Source organism: Pseudophryne corroboree, chromosome 3 (assembly GCF_028390025.1).
Source record: "Pseudophryne corroboree isolate aPseCor3 chromosome 3, aPseCor3.hap2, whole genome shotgun sequence".
Lineage (NCBI taxonomy): Eukaryota > Metazoa > Chordata > Amphibia > Anura > Myobatrachidae > Pseudophryne > Pseudophryne corroboree.
The window spans coordinates 475258212-475273825 of record NC_086446.1 but is presented as its reverse complement, the minus strand read 5'-3'; the positions used below and the strand labels follow the sequence as shown (position 1 = coordinate 475273825).

The 15614-nt window shown below is 44.5% G+C and overlaps 1 protein-coding gene across 2 annotated transcripts in view; it reads right to left on the bottom strand.

The window, feature by feature from the left end:
- Positions 1 to 1950: 1950 nt before the first annotated feature.
- Positions 1951 to 15614, bottom strand: part of C3H17orf58 (chromosome 3 C17orf58 homolog) — a 100997-nt gene continuing 87333 nt past the window's right edge. Inside the window, exons 2-5 of one of the 2 annotated variants that reach the window (XM_063963625.1) lie at positions 14071 to 14598; positions 13857 to 13940; positions 6230 to 6421; positions 1951 to 2896 (exon numbers count right to left, since the gene is read on the bottom strand). In XM_063963625.1, the coding sequence (XP_063819695.1) occupies positions 2706 to 2896; positions 6230 to 6421; positions 13857 to 13940; positions 14071 to 14598 (995 nt within the window). In that variant the 3' untranslated portion in view covers positions 1951 to 2705. The remainder of the gene's footprint in view (positions 2897 to 6229; positions 6422 to 13856; positions 13941 to 14070; positions 14599 to 15614) is intronic. The other variant, XM_063963626.1, reaches the window with a different exon arrangement.

Here is a 15614-nt window from a genome sequence, read left to right as displayed (position 1 = left end):
GTCCCGTCTGAACAAAAAACGGGACAGGTATTGCGCCAGGTCAAGAGACCCTCAGGCAATAGCTGTGGACGTTCTGGTAACACCGTGGGTGTACCAGTCGGTGTATGTGTTCCCTCCTCTGCTTCTCATACCTAAGGTGCTGAGAATTATAAGACGTAGAGGAGTAAGAACTATACTCATGGCTCCGGATTGGCCAAGAAGGACTTGGTACCCGGAACTTCAAGAGATGCTTACAGAGGTCTTATGGCCTCTGCCGCTAAGAAGGGACTTGCTTCAGCAAGTACCATGTCTGTTCCAAGACTTACCGCAGCTGCGTTTGTCGGCATGGCGGTGGAAAGCCGGATCCTAAGGGAAAAAGGCATTCCGGAAGAGGTCATTCCTACCCTGGTCAAAGCCAGAAAGGAGGTGACCGCACAACATTATCACCACATGTGGCGAAAATATGTTGCGTGGTGTGAGGCCAGGAAGGCCCCACAAAGAAATTTCAACTCGGTCGTTTCCTGCATTTCCTGCAAACAGGAGTGTCTATGGGCCTCAAATTGGGGTCCATTAAGGTTCAAATTTCGGCCCTGTCGATTTTCTTCCAGAAAGAATTGGCTTCAGTTCCTGAAGTCCAGAAGTTTGTCAAGGGAGTATTGCATATACAACCCCCTTTTGTGCCTCCAGTGGCACTGTGGGATCTCAACGTAGTTCTGGGATTCCTCAAATCACATTGGTTTAAAACCAGTCAAATCTGTGGATTTGAAGCATCTCACATGAAAAGTGACCATGCTCTTGGCCCTGGCCTGGACCAGGCGAGTGTCAAATTGGTGGTTTTTTCTCAAAAAAAGCCCATATCTGTTTGTCCATTCGGACAGGGCAGAGCTGCGGACTCGTCCCCAGTTCTCTCCCTAAGGTGGTGTCAGTGTTTCACCTGAACCAGCTTATTGTGGTGCCTTGCACCTACTAGGGACTTGGAGGACTCCAAGTTGCTAGATGTTGTCAGGGCCCTGAAAATATGTTCCAGGACGGCTGGAGTCAGGAAAACTGACTTGCTGTTATCCTGTATGCACCCAACAAACTGGGTGCTCTTGCTTCTAAGCAGACTATTGCTAGTTGGATGTGTAATACAATTCAGCTTGCACATTCTGTGGCAGGCCTGCCACAGCCAAAATATGTAAATGCCCATTCCACAAGGAAGGTGGGCTCATCTTGGGCGGCTGCCCGAGGGGTCTCGGCTTTACAACTTTGCCGAGCAGCTACTTGGTCAGGGGCAAACACGTTTGCTAAATTCTACAAATTTGATACCCTGGCTAAGGAGGACCTGGAGTTCTCTCATTCGGTGCTGCAGAGTCATCCGCACTCTCCCGCCCGTTTGGGAGCTTTGGTATAATCCCCATGGTCCTTTCAGGAACCCCAGCATCCACTAGGACGATAGAGAAAATAAGAATTTACTTACCGATAATTCTATTTCTCGGAGTCCGTAGTGGCTGCTGGGCGCCCATCCCAAGTGCGGATTATCTGCAATACTTGTACATAGTTACAAAAATCGGGTTATTATTGTTGTGAGCCATCTTTTCAGAGGCTCCGCTGTTATCATACTGTTAACTGGGTTTAGATCACAAGTTGTACGGTGTGATTGGTGTGGCTGGTATGAGTCTTACCCGGGATTCAAAATTCCTCCCTTATTGTGTACGCTCGTCCGGGCACAGTACCTAACTGGCTTGGAGGAGGGTCATAGGGGGAGGAGCCAGTGCACACCACCTGATCGGAAAGCTTTACTTTTGTGCCCTGTCTCCTGCGGAGCCGCTATTCCCCCATGGTCCTTTCAGGAACCCCAGCATCCACTACGGACTCCGAGAAATAGAATTATCGGTAAGTAAATTCTTATTATCCTTAAATAGTCGGTGATTTATGAGGACAGACACAAAACAGACGCTCTGTTTTTTTAACAATCTTTGTTTATCCTTTTTTTGTAGCTCACAGTATTGTCATACTTTCACATAACTGTTATATATGTTTTTTTTTATATTTCGCATGCAACTAATTAGTAAGATATGTGACAATATAATATGTCACCGATTTTAAAATGAATTAATTAAAAGGTAAATTCTAATTATTTGTTCACCATAAACCGATCCTTTCTCCTTTTTCCCCCCCTCCTTTATCTTGCATTGTAACATGATCTGTGGTAGCACCCCCAAATGTGTATGAACAATTGATGCCGTACACAAATTAGTGGTATTTACAAGTCTATATGATAAAGACACCAATTATATCTTTTCCTGTGCAACTGACTTCCCCTCTTCCCCAAATGCTAATGATATGTTGCACTATTTGTATATAATGTAATGTCTTCTACACAAGAGGACTATTGTCTTAGTAAGTTATTAGCCGGAAGATGGTACTCATCACATCTTTGCATATTGTTGCACCAACCTTAGAGGCCTGCAAGAGAAACTGATACTAAACGGTGTATCTGGAGTCGTGCCCCCATCCTACTATGTTGCATTACTACAGTATAATACGCCCTCAGTGTACACAGATTTTGCTTTGCCCATCGCTGCTGCACCTATCCAAATGTTGGGGGGGGGGGGGGGGCAGTCAAATATAGATCTAAATGAATATGTAAAAACTCTGTGTGCATGCGCAGTATGAAAATTCATATCGGTCAGAAAAAAAATCTTGCCAAACAATAAATGCTCTCCAGTATGTTTGTATCAGAATCATTGACACTTTGAGTGCATGGCTGCGAGCACCTTGCGTTCTTTCTTCCGGTTAAATCGTTTCACAAAATTGCTGCCACTTGTCACAAGACCATCTCCAGCTCTTAGACGTCCACTGATAGTTTGCTGCATGGACAATGGTAATTCCATCCTCTTGTGATAAATCTGCCCCATTATAATGTATCTGCTCCCTACACAAAGCAAAAATACAATTGTTAAATTGATTACTTTAAAATATATATGTAATTGTTATGCTTAAAGGGAATTGCCCTGTGGTAAACCCATTTCTTTTACATCTTTAACATAGCTCATCTAAAAATGATTTGTTTATGTACTCTGTAACTGGGCGCTGCGGAACCCTTGTGGCGCCATATAACTAAAGGCTAATAATAATAATAATAATTAGAGTTGGATCATCTGCGTGAACATTGGTCATCTGAGTGATCCTTAGGTTACTCATGGTGGCTGGGAAATCACGCTGCTGAAGCCAGTGCATCTGCATCCAAGAACACAGCCAATGACTTTAGCACGCACAGAAAACAGGGCCAACATGCCCTCTTTTCTATAATGCTGTCTGTCACCAACCCCAAAGGAAAGCAGCATGTCAGTCATGTAGCATTTGGGTCGCTGTGAGCGACATTGCAGCCCCAGATCTGCACATGAATAATGCAGCTTCTGCGCATGTGCAGATCCCCCCAAAAAAACACCTGTGCTCAATTATGGCTAGCCTTAAAATCTGGACTGTTCGTGTGCCTTGAGGACTGTGGTTGAGAAGCCCTGTTTCTAGAGTTTGGTCTCAATGGAGAGAGCACTTTGCCTCATCTTGCTAAATCTTTAATATGTTTTGTATGATGCCAGACTCTACCATTTACTTGTCTTCCCATACTAAACTCTCTGCCTTTCCTACCCTTCCCTTTCTCTTAAAACTTTTGTTACCAATCACATTTTTATTATATCATGTTGTTAGAAATCCTCTTGTCTTATAAGGCTGATGCAGCTACTCTGTCATAATGTTATTCTTTCACTTTTTGTGATATGCTCCCCTTCCCCCTTTATTTTTTTATTTCTGTACCTTCATTGCCCTAAAAATTTGTTAAAATGTCTATAAAAACACAATACGTACATTAATCAAGGTCCTAAAGCTTAGAGGCACTTTAGCACACATAGGGGTACATCTACTAAAGCTTCTAAAACAGAGAATTGGTGGTGTTGCCCATAGCAACCAATCAGATGCTGTCTATCATTTGCTAAAAGGCAATAGAGAGATGATAGACAGCATCTGATTGGTTGCTATGGGCAAAATCACCAATTCTGTGTTCTAGAAGCTTTAGTAAATTTACCCCATAGAGAGATGGTTATTAAAATTGGGTGTGGCTAAATCCACTTTTCCCCATACAAAGCCAGGAACAACTTACTGAACAGATATAATTATTTCTAGCAGTCCTGTGTAGAAACAGTGGTCTTATTCATGACTATGTTACCCTGATGTCCAGATCCAAAGTAAGCAGTCAGGAGAACTAGCCATAGTTGCCAGAAAAGAAGATCTGCCTTAGTAGTTACACATAGAAGCAAGTGTCAGAAAGGCAAATTCCCGGGTGAAGATGTTCTACCCGGTAATTTGCCGATAAACACCGGTACTTTTCTGTGTGAAAGGGTTAACTGGGTTGAAAGTCTCTGGACTTTCTACCCAGATTGACCCTTTCACTCCGACGAAATACCCGTTTTGATCCGCAAATTACCGGGTAGAAATTCTTGACCTGGTAATTTGCTTGTCTGTGTGAAAGAGGGGTCAGGCAGGGACCGGCAAAATACTCGGCACTGAAATGCTGGGTAAAAGCCGGGTAATTCAGACATTTCTGTCTGCCAGTCACAAGTGAATAGTCTGTTGTGCAGTTGGCAATCAGTGGGTGTTTGGTAGGCTAGTTGTACCAGAAGAAGCGGCCAGTAACAGCACTGATGTTAAGAAAACCCTATCAGAAATCTGTAAAACACCTGCCAAACAGGGTGGCACACCCTATTACCTGGTCATGACAGACATCTGAAAGATTTTATTTATGTTTTTGAAAAATTGACTGCTGCACTGCAGGGCATTTAGGGAAACGTCTTAAAGCTTCTATATATCTGCTGCTGTTTTTTTCTGTTTGCTGGACTGCTGTGCTTGACCTAACCAGGGGAAATAACCAATTACTGCGGGTAATGATTTCATGTTGGGTTATCCTATTAGTGGCTTATTGGGGCTTCCGATACCTGCAAACAGAAAAACCCATGGCTGATCCAATGATTCGGCATTTCAGCATCCTCCCCCGTAACATGATCTCCGCCAGCGGCCATGGAACACTGACTGGGCTGGTTACCACAGCTTACCTGGGATTTTACTTCACCTGCCTGGCTGTGGCGGCAATAGCACACAGGTTTCACTGATCCTGTGTTTTCAGCCAAATTATTATTATTATTTTTTATGGGAGATCAAACTGGATACCCTGTAAAACAAATAAATCTGTGAAACATCAGGAAAAATCGTGAAAAACACCAGTTTTTCCGCTCCTGATGTTTCATCACAGGTGATTGGGATAGGCCCCAGGTCTTTACTGATAATCATTTTTCATTTGTGTTTCTGAAATGTTGCATTTTTATTAAATGTGATATAATCTGGCACTGATTATCCGTATGACTTCTATTATAAATGTATCATGTGTGCAGCAGTTTTTGTACCTGTTTAGCATTGCAGGAATGTAAATAAAAGCTCCCCAATATTTTTACAAAATGTGATGAATATTTGCACTCAGGAAAATTTATTGGGCCTTATTCAGGTTTGTTAGCTAACCAAAAAAGTTAGCAATTGTGCCAAACTATGGGGATAATTCAGAGTTGATCGCAGCAGCAAATTTTTTTTAGTAGTTGGGCAAAACTATGGGGGTCTTTCCGACCTGATCGCACGCTGCCGTTTTTCGCAGTGGTGCGATCAGGTGTGTAGTGTGCCTGCACATTGTGACCCATGCCGTCGCCAGGGAGCGACAGAACTAATGAAGAAAGCGATCGCACCCACGACCGCAGGAAGATTGACAGGAAGAGGCCGGCTGGAGGCATCAATTGTCCGTTGTTATATCTGCCCCCCCTGACATGTTATATCTGCCCCCCTGCAGTGCAGTGCACATGGTTTTGCCCATCTGATAACAGATTTGCTGCTGCAATCAACTCTGAATTACCCCCTATGTTGCATTGTAGGGGAGGCAGATATAACATGTGCAGAGAGAGTTAGATTTGGGTGGGATGTGTTCAAACTGAAGTCTAAATTGCAGTGTAAAAATAAAGCAGCCAGTATTTACCCTGCACAGAAACAATATAACCCACCCATATCTAACTCTCTCTGCACGTTACATCTGTCCCACCTGCAGTGCAATATGGTTTTGCCCATTAGTGTGCTTTTTTTGTTTGCTAACAAACCTGAATAACCCCCATTGAGCGGTATCGTGCACTACAATGTTGTTGAACAGTCAATATTGTTCAATGCAATAATTTCTCACCAAGTTTGAAGTCCAAACAGGATTTGTGGCAGTTTAAATTGTCCACTGCTAAAATCTTCACTCTGAAGAAAAAGCCGTCAGGCGTTATATAAAGACGATTCATCTTGTATAGCCCACCACTATTTACCAGTATAGTCAAGAGCTGTGTGCCTTTAGAGAGAGTGTCCACGTCATGAATGATCCCATTAACAGCTATAAGAAAGGGAAATACAATTTCTTTGGATACTGGTGCAATACTCTGGGCCTGATGTACAGTTGCACATACAGTATGCCTGCACAGCGTATTTGCCAAAACAGCACACACAAGTCTGGATAATGATCCACGTGCATTCCCGCTTATCACTTAAGACTAAAAAGGTGTAACTGGGATTTAATGGAGGTTCTCACGTAGTCACATGTACTTTCTCATCCCTTGCCTCCATATGTACGCTCTGTCATCACCCTCTCCCTTCACATGTCTCCCTCCATATTTATTCCCTCTCCATATAGCCCGGACACACATCCTCTTTCATCTATTCCCTCAATCTGTCATCTCTCTATCATCTCTTCCCTTCACATATCCACTCTATCTGCCAGCAAATTCCAGGCACAGTGCAATTCCAACACGTTCACCCCTATATTTAAAGCAGAAATCATTTAAAAGGTAAGACCAGGACGCTTTGCCTTTTCAATTATTGCCACTAAAAAGGTAGGGGTTAATTTGCCAGAATCACACCCATGCCTGTAACTTGCAGATTATCAATAAAAGAGACATAGGGTCTGACACAGAGGTGGATGCTGCGGTGTCTGCTTTAGCACCCATTGCTAAAGTCACGGGTGTGATATTAGTATTACCCTACCCCTTGTCTACTAGCGTAACAGAATGTGCAAGCCCTGAGACCCCAACTTTCTGCACACAGTAGCACCACTGGTGACAGGGCTGGCTCTACCATTAGGCGGCTGCCTAGGGGGTGTCACTGTATTCATCTAGCAAAAAACTGAAGGCTGTTTCTGTATGTAGCCGCCTCCTTTTACACTATGCTAGCCGCTGCTGCAGATCTAATTAGGTGCAGCTGCCACTATCAGGTGTTACCACATAGTGCTTCAGTGCTTCCTTCATTTCGACACATGTTACACCAAGTCATGTTAAGGCACATAAGAGGCGGATGTAACTATGGCTACCAAGGGGCACCCCACGGCCACTCCTCTTAGTCCTGATTCACCTCCTCCAGGCCCCTGGATCCCAGCTTTCCAGCAGCAAGGAGCACCTGACTACAAGTCTGCACCCAGCAGCGTCGCTGTAATGCTACTGCCACCGGCATGAGGAATCCTGATAATTATGCGGGACCACAGACAGTAAATATCTTACAGCCCGATGGGTAGTTTGCACTTGTAAACAGCGTAATAAGGAAAACACAGGCACTGAGGAACAATACAGTAAATATGGAGAAGAGGGTGGGGGGGGGGGCAGTAATTAACTTGCAGATGGGGGATGGAACACAATGAGGAGCATACAAATATATGTATATGTGTGCATATGTATGTATACACATAAAATTAAAGAGATGTTATTGGCATCCTGGTGGACAGGTTGTCGGCGTTCAGAGCACTGGTGCACTTTAAAAAGTCACTTGAGTCTTGTCCTTTTTGTGGGAATATGTGTAATGATGCAATTCACCCCAGTCCACCTAGTGGCCACCTGTATTTCCCCTCCAGGAGGTGGTTTGGGGGCAGGACCGGCTCTAGGCACACGCGGCTGCGCAGGGTGCCACCCTCAATGGGATGGGCCAATTTCTCACTGCCATATTGGCTATCCGGGTCACTTTCTGCCTGGGCTGTTTTATTACTTATACAGGGTGGTGTCGGCCTGATTCCTTCCATTTACTTATGGGTAGGAGGGAAGGAGCAGAGCCGATAGCACACAACCGTGTGTGCTGGCAGTGAAAGCAGCAGCCCGATGCTGACGCCCACCGGGACCCCATAGTGATGACTGCATCTGCATCCTCCTCCGAGTCCTCCCCCTTGGCCAGGTACACATAAAGATCAACAGTGGGCACCCGGCGGCTGCTGAAGGGGCCGCGGAGCACACACTGTCAGCATGGGGCTCGGGATCTGCAGCCAGGCATGTGCCCATGCCCAGCTCAGCCAGGCCGGGCTCAGTACACCAGAGGAGGTTCCCTGCTGCCGTCTCACCTCTGCCCGCATCTGTTTGAATGTAAGTGCCACTGTGGGGGGGCCTGGGGGGTAAGGAGAGAGAGAGAGATCATCCTGCAGTCTGTACTTTTGCTTCCCCCATGCAGTGAGCCAACAGCACCACCTCCTCTATAATCTTGCTTCTCCCCACTCTTGTGTCCCTACCGTTACCTCCGTCCCGTCCCCGCCGTTACCTCCGTCCCGTCTCGCCGTTAGCTCCGCCACCTCTGTTCTGTCTCTGCTGTTACATCTGTCCCTCCTGTCACATTCGTCCTGTTCTTGCCATTTCCTCCATCCATCCAGTCCCTGCCATTACCTCTGTTGCTCCTGTCCCCTCAGTCCTGTCCCTGCCATTACCTCTGTCGCTCCTGTCCCCTCAGTCCTGTCCCTGCCACAACCTCCGTCCTGTCTCCTCTGTCCTGTCCATGCCATTAACTCTGTCTTTTCCCTTCTATCACCTCGGTTCTGTCCAGGGCCGTCTTAACAGCAGTGTGGGCCCCTGGGCACAGCAATACACTGGGGCCCCTACCCATCCTCCATGGGTGGCGGTGCTATCAATGGCAGCTTTGATATCCCACGGACGGTAGGGGGTGTTCTAGCTTCCGCTCAGCATGTAGGACCTGGAGCAGTAATTTCTGCTAATTACTCCTTTACTGCACAGATGGGGCGGGAGGGAGAACACTAAACTGTAGAAAGTTCACATTGGGCTGAATGAAGGGGCCCCGGTACATGACTTCCAGGGTGGTATGGGGTGTTTAATATGTAAGGGAGGGGTCGATAGTGGAGTGGTCTTCATTTTCATCATTTTCTGGTGGGAGGTCAGCTTGCTTGACTGCAGATATGTCAAGTTCCTGGAAAAATATTTCTTAGCTTTGCATGGGATAAAAAAAATTAGAGTGTCTCACCTGTCAGCAGGTTCTGGGGAATTGGGGATCAGAGTTCAGAAGCCAGAACAATCCACCAACTAATATACAAAACTGCATATTAGGCATGTGGAGCTTGAGCAGGGACCAGCTGCTTGAAGGCTGATATCTCTGGTTCTGGGCATAGTAGAGACAAGCTGCTAGTGTCCACCGAAAGGGAAGAGTCCCAGCTTTTGAAATGTACCATCAGGAAAACTCTAAGTCATACAGAGCCCGAGATATCTTGATGGTAATAGCAATTAACAGGCTTGGATGGGGACCACTGCTTTGAACTCGGATATCTCTGGTTCCCTAGGGCCGATTTTCAAAAATCTGGTACTCCTGGAAAGAGGGGACCCTCAGCTATCAGTCTAGGGCCCTTATACTTCTGGGGCCCTTGGGCAAGAGCCCATTGAGCCCATACGAAAAGACGGCCCTGGTTCTGTCCCTGCCTCTACTGTCCTGGTCCTGTCCCCAACGTCATGTCCCTGTCCCACATAGACAGAAAATAAAGTGCTGTCAATCCAAATGTCTTTTTATAATTTTTATATATAAATTATTTATAAAAACATTTAATGACAAAACAACATACACACAGCCAGTGTTTCACATGCAGTTAAAACCACCTCATAAAATATATATCATATCTTTGTTGCTATAATCCAGCTAGAACGTTCCACAGTGTATGGTACTAGGTTACTATTTGTATTTTATTGTAACCGCAATGGCCGTAATATAACAGGTGCCTTCTTCAACATACATAGCTGTACTACTCTATTATATGAATAGTTCTCCTCAAATAGTTACTTCACTTCTTGCAGCCTTAGCAATAATATAGCAATATCCCTATTAAGGTCCTTACACAAGATGCGATACGCTTTATGATAGTGATATCATGCAGTGATGTCATGCTGCGGACGGCCCGTACATGCAGTTTTGGATGAGAAGTCACAATTGAGCTGCATATACGAGCGACGGAGGGGGACAATAGTGATGCGTGGGATCTCGCACTGTTTATCATTTGTAGCATACACACGGGGTGATATTAGAAATTATATTTCTCAGAAGGCTGAAAATGAACGATATCGTTTGTGAAATCGCATAGTGTGTATGCACCATTAGTATTCCAACACACGCACTCAATTGGTTAGTAGCCCAAGGATTTTTTTCAGTCTTCAACATATTAATTAGCTGCTTGCTTATTGCTCACAGTGTCGTGCATTCACATAGACACAATTTATAAATATGTTAGTTCATGCAAGCCAAGAGTAACAGTATTAGAAATAGTGAAGCATGCCGTAGGCTTAGTTGTAATTCATCACACATGTGGATACAAGTCTGGTGGGTCAGAGTCCACCAGAGCATTAGTGCCTAGGTCTGGTGGTACTCTGACTTATAATTTACTGCACTGCAAATAGGACGGACGGACAGACAGTGCGTCACTGAGGATAAATGTGGCGGTAATATAAGGAGACTGCTCCGTTTTCTATATATTCCGGCTTGTATCCACACGTGTGATACGACACTGTGAGCAATACGCAACGGCTAATGAAAAATATCCTTGGGCTACTAAGCAACTAAGTGCATGTGTTGGAATACTAACAGGGATATCGCTACATTGTTGCTAAGGTTGCAAGAAGTGAAGTAACTATTTGTGGAGAACTCAGTGATACAAATATAAAGCTGTGTGTGTTGAAGAAGGCATCTGTTATATTACAGCTACATTGCGGTTACAATAAAATAGTAACCTAGTGCTATATATTGTGGTACGTTATCTGGATTATAGTAACAAAGATATGATATACAACTGTATGTGAAACGGGTGTGGTTCATCAAATCGACAGTATCTAGGTCGACAATGTTTAGGTCGACCACTATAGGTCGACAGTCACTAGGTCGACATGGATGGAAGGTCGACAGGGTTTCTAGGTCAACAGGTCTAAAGGTCGAGATGAGATTTTTTCTCTTCGTTTTCTTCGGAAAAAGTGACTGGGGACCCAAATTAGTGCACCGTGTTCGCTCGCCATGCTTCAGGCAAGGTTACCGTTCCAATCATAGTCCACGTGGATCGTTAAGTATGAAAAAATTTATAAAAAGAAAAAAAAATTTAAAAACTAATGTCGACTTTTAGACCTGTCGACCTAGCACATGTCGACCTAGAAACCCTGTCGACCTGCCATCCATGTCGACCTATAGTGGTCGACCTAAACATTGACGACCTAGACAGTGTCGACCTTCAGACCGGATCCCATGTGAAACTCTGGCTGTGTGTATGTTGGATGGTCATTAAATGTTTTTTTATAAAGATATATATTGGACTGACAGCACTTTTTTTCTGTGTATGTGGTTAATACGTTCTCTGAAGTAGTGAGCTCCTTTTTTTAGAGCTGCAGTCTATATATATATTTTTTTTCATTATTGCCAACATATTAGTTCTGCGCCGGAATACAATACTTTTTTGGGTTGTTTTGTCTCTGTCCCCTCCGTACTGCCCTTGTGCCCTCTCTCCTGTACCAATTGTTACCTCTGTCCTGTCCCCCCTGTCATGTCCTTGTCCCATCTGTCCTGTCCCTGCTATTACGTCTGTCTGGTCCCTCCTGTCCCCTCTGTTCTGTACCAGCTGTTACCTCTGTCCTGTACCTATATAATGGCTTCCATGTAACTAGCACTGTACTGGGGGCATTATGTGTATCTGGCACTATACTATAGTGGGGGTATTATGTGTAAGGGGCATTACTGGTGGCAGTATGTGTAAGCAGCGGTTACTGTGGTCATTATGTGTTAGGAGCACTAATGTGGGCCTTATGTGTAAGGCTGTTAAGTGTGTGTGTGTGTGTGTGTGTGTGTGTGTGTGTGTGTGTGTGTGTGTGTGTGTGTGTGAAGGGGGGAGTGTTTATAGATAGATAGATAGATAGATAGATATTTATAGTTTGATAATGTAATATATAGTTGCAAGGAGATGGCCAGTTTCCCAGAAGCACGCCTGCCTTCGGCGCGCGCATGGGGGTGGGGGCAGTTAAAAAAATCTTTCTCAGGGTGCCTGGAGCCAGCCCTGGTTTGGGGGGGGTGCAGGTTAGCGGCAGCTTCGCTAAAGCTTTGTCTAGGGTGCAGAGAGACCTTGCGATTCTAGATTGTCACACCATTGCATTTACAATCAACACTTGCACCAGCCTATGGCAAGCACAGTGTACCTTTGTGAAAGCTCCCTTCAATAAATCCCTCCTCCCCGATCCTACCCAGAAATGTCCATAACTTTGCCTCATAATTTCTGATACCAGCGGCTCCGTGCACAGCAGCAAACATTGCCATTGCGTGCAGTTAGCATCCACCTCTGAATCAGGCCTATAATCTCTATCATCTCTTTCTTCATATATGCCCATATTTCTCTGTTAATCATATCTCCACTTCACATATCCTCCATCATCCTTTTAACATGCTGTCTTTCAGTCAACTGTTTCCTTCATCTGCACACTCTGTATCATCTCTTCCATCTATATATTCTCCATCCATCTCTCACTTCCACATGTCCTCTCTTTATAATCTCTACCACATGTTTTTTCCATCATCTCTCCCCTCTACATGTCCTTTCTAGATCATTGCTTCATTCTACATGTCCTCTCTCCATCATCTCTTCCCTCTTCATGTCCTCCATCCATCATCTGTCCTCTCTACATGTCCTCTCTCCCCTCTACACAACCTCTATCCACATCCTCTCTTCGTCATTTATCCACTCTACATATCCTCCATGATTGCTTCTCTCTAAATGTCCTTTGGGTTGTTTTGTCTCTGTCCCCTCCGTACTGCCCTTGTGCCCTCTCTCCTGTACCAATTGTTACCTCTGTCCTGTCCCCCCTGTCATGTCCTTGTCCCATCTGTCCTGTCCCTGCTATTACGTCTGTCTGGTCCCTCCTGTCCCCTCTGTTCTGTACCAGCTGTTACCTCTGTCCTGTACCTTCTTTCTATATGGCCTCACTCCATTTCTTCTTTCTAAATGTCCTCTCTCCATCATCTCCCCTCTACATGTTCTCTCTCCATCATTGCTTCTTTCTACATGTCCTCTCTCTGCCATTTCTCCTCTCTACATGTCCTCTTTCCATCATTTTCTCTCTACATGTCCTCTCTCCATCATCTCTCCTCTCTACATGGCCTCTCTCAATCTCTCCCATCTACATGGCCTCTCTTCATCATTGCTTCTCTCTAAATGTAATTTCTCCATCTTCATCCTCTACATTTCCTCTCTCTATTATCTCTCCCCTCCACATATGTCCTCTCTCCATATCTCCCCTCTACACGTCCTTTTTCTATCATCTTACCCCTCTATATGTCCTCTCTCCATCATAACTCCCCTTCACATATGTTCTCTTTGTCTTCTTTCTACATAAACTCTCTTTTCAACATGCCACTTGTTTCTCTTATCCTACCAATGCAGAATATCCTGTCTCTATCGCCTATTCAATCAGCATCTCTGGTTGGAACCAAACAACATCCTCTCTTTGGCACATACCTGTTTCTAATTGCTTGAGGTACAACATAATTTATACTGTCCTACTTACCAAAGTCACTGTTACAATAGGCCTCTCGTTCATCCCTTTCTTTGTGGCATTCAGACAAACAAATCCTTTCTTTGCTATCAGATTCTATAAAGAAAGTACATGAGTAGATTCATTCAACACAGTATACCGATGTATAGAAGATATATTTTGTTCAATAGCTACAAGATAAAAATAGCATATAGCCACATAACTATGGTTTATGATATAAAAGTACCTTTCCTGAAGGCATGAAATTGATAGAGGATGCGGGAGGGGTGCCTGTTGATAATCCAGGCTACTTTGCTTGAGTTATGAGAAAGATCTAGGTTGTTTTTTGGACTGATCTTACCAGGTCTGTTACTCTCATGGTCCAAAAAACTGTAAATGATGGTCTTGGTGTCTCTTTGTTCTTGCATGGAGCTGATTTTGGTAGAAAGAAAATGAGAGGACACTAAAGCAGACTGAAGATGATTTCTATCCTGAAGAAGCTTTTGTGAGTTGCTATATTCATTTGTAGAAGAGTGTTCCACCAGGACACTTGTTGGGAGTCTATTGCCATGGTGATCAATAGTCTTTCTCAGCCCTGTGGTATTGTCCAATGTGACTTTAGACTTTATCTTTTTATCCAATGACACTATGGTCTTTCTATCACCCAACCTCAGTGTACGAGCTGTAGCCAGGAGTCCATGGCTGGGATATCTGTTCAGGGACACCCTCCAGGGAAGATCCTCCACTTCTCTGAATGTTGAATTCTCCCAAACATCTGTAACACATAAAATATCATGTAATTTTAGGTGCAAGGTAAATGTGTTGGAAGTACCTGCTCAACTACTAAACTTTCTCTACATACATAACCAAGTGGCTGAGACAAATCTCTGTTAACAGATATTTATCTGAATAAGTAATGTACTTGAATATATGTTGCTGTATTTTGGACACATCATGAGGAAGGTGTCATTAGTTCAGTGGTTCTCAAACTGTGTGCCGTGGCACCCTGGGGTGCCGCTAGACACTTGCTAGGGTGCCCCAGGTTGGTGGTCCAGGACCAATTAAAATTATTTATGGTCAATATAATAGGCAAAACCAGTGTCTGTCAAACATAAAATATGTGGACAGACTGGAGCAAATATAGGCCCTCATTCCGAGTTGTTCGCTCGTTCTTTTCCTTCGTATCGGTGCGATTTTCCGCTAACTGCGCATGCGCAATGTTCGCACTGCGGCTGCGCCAAGTAAATTTGCTAAGAAGTTTGGTATTTTACTCACGGCATTACGAGGTTTTTTCTTCGTTCTGGTGATCGTAGTGTGATTGACAGGAAGTGGGTGTTTCTGGGCGGAAACTGGCCGTTTTATGGGAGTGTGTGAAAAAAACGCTGCCGTTTCTGGGAAAAACGCGGGAGTGGCTGAAGAAACGGGGGAGTGTCTGGGCGAACGCTGGGTGTGTTTGTGACGTCAAACCAGGAACGACAAGCACTGAACTGATCGCACTGGAAGAGTAAGTCTGGAGCTACTCAGAAACTGCAAAGAAAAATCTTTTCGCAATATTGCGAATACTTCGTTCGCAATTCTGCTAAGCTAAGATTCACTCCCAGAGGGCGGCGGCTTAGCGTGTGCACTGCTGCGAAAAGCGGCTAGCGAGCGAACAACTCGGAATGAGGGCCCTTGTCCATCATCACACAGTTGACCCTAAGGATGACATATAAACACAATTTACTTCATTTAATATATTTTTTTCTAAATTTATCAATAAGAAACTTCTGGCCTAGGGGTATCGTGAAAAAA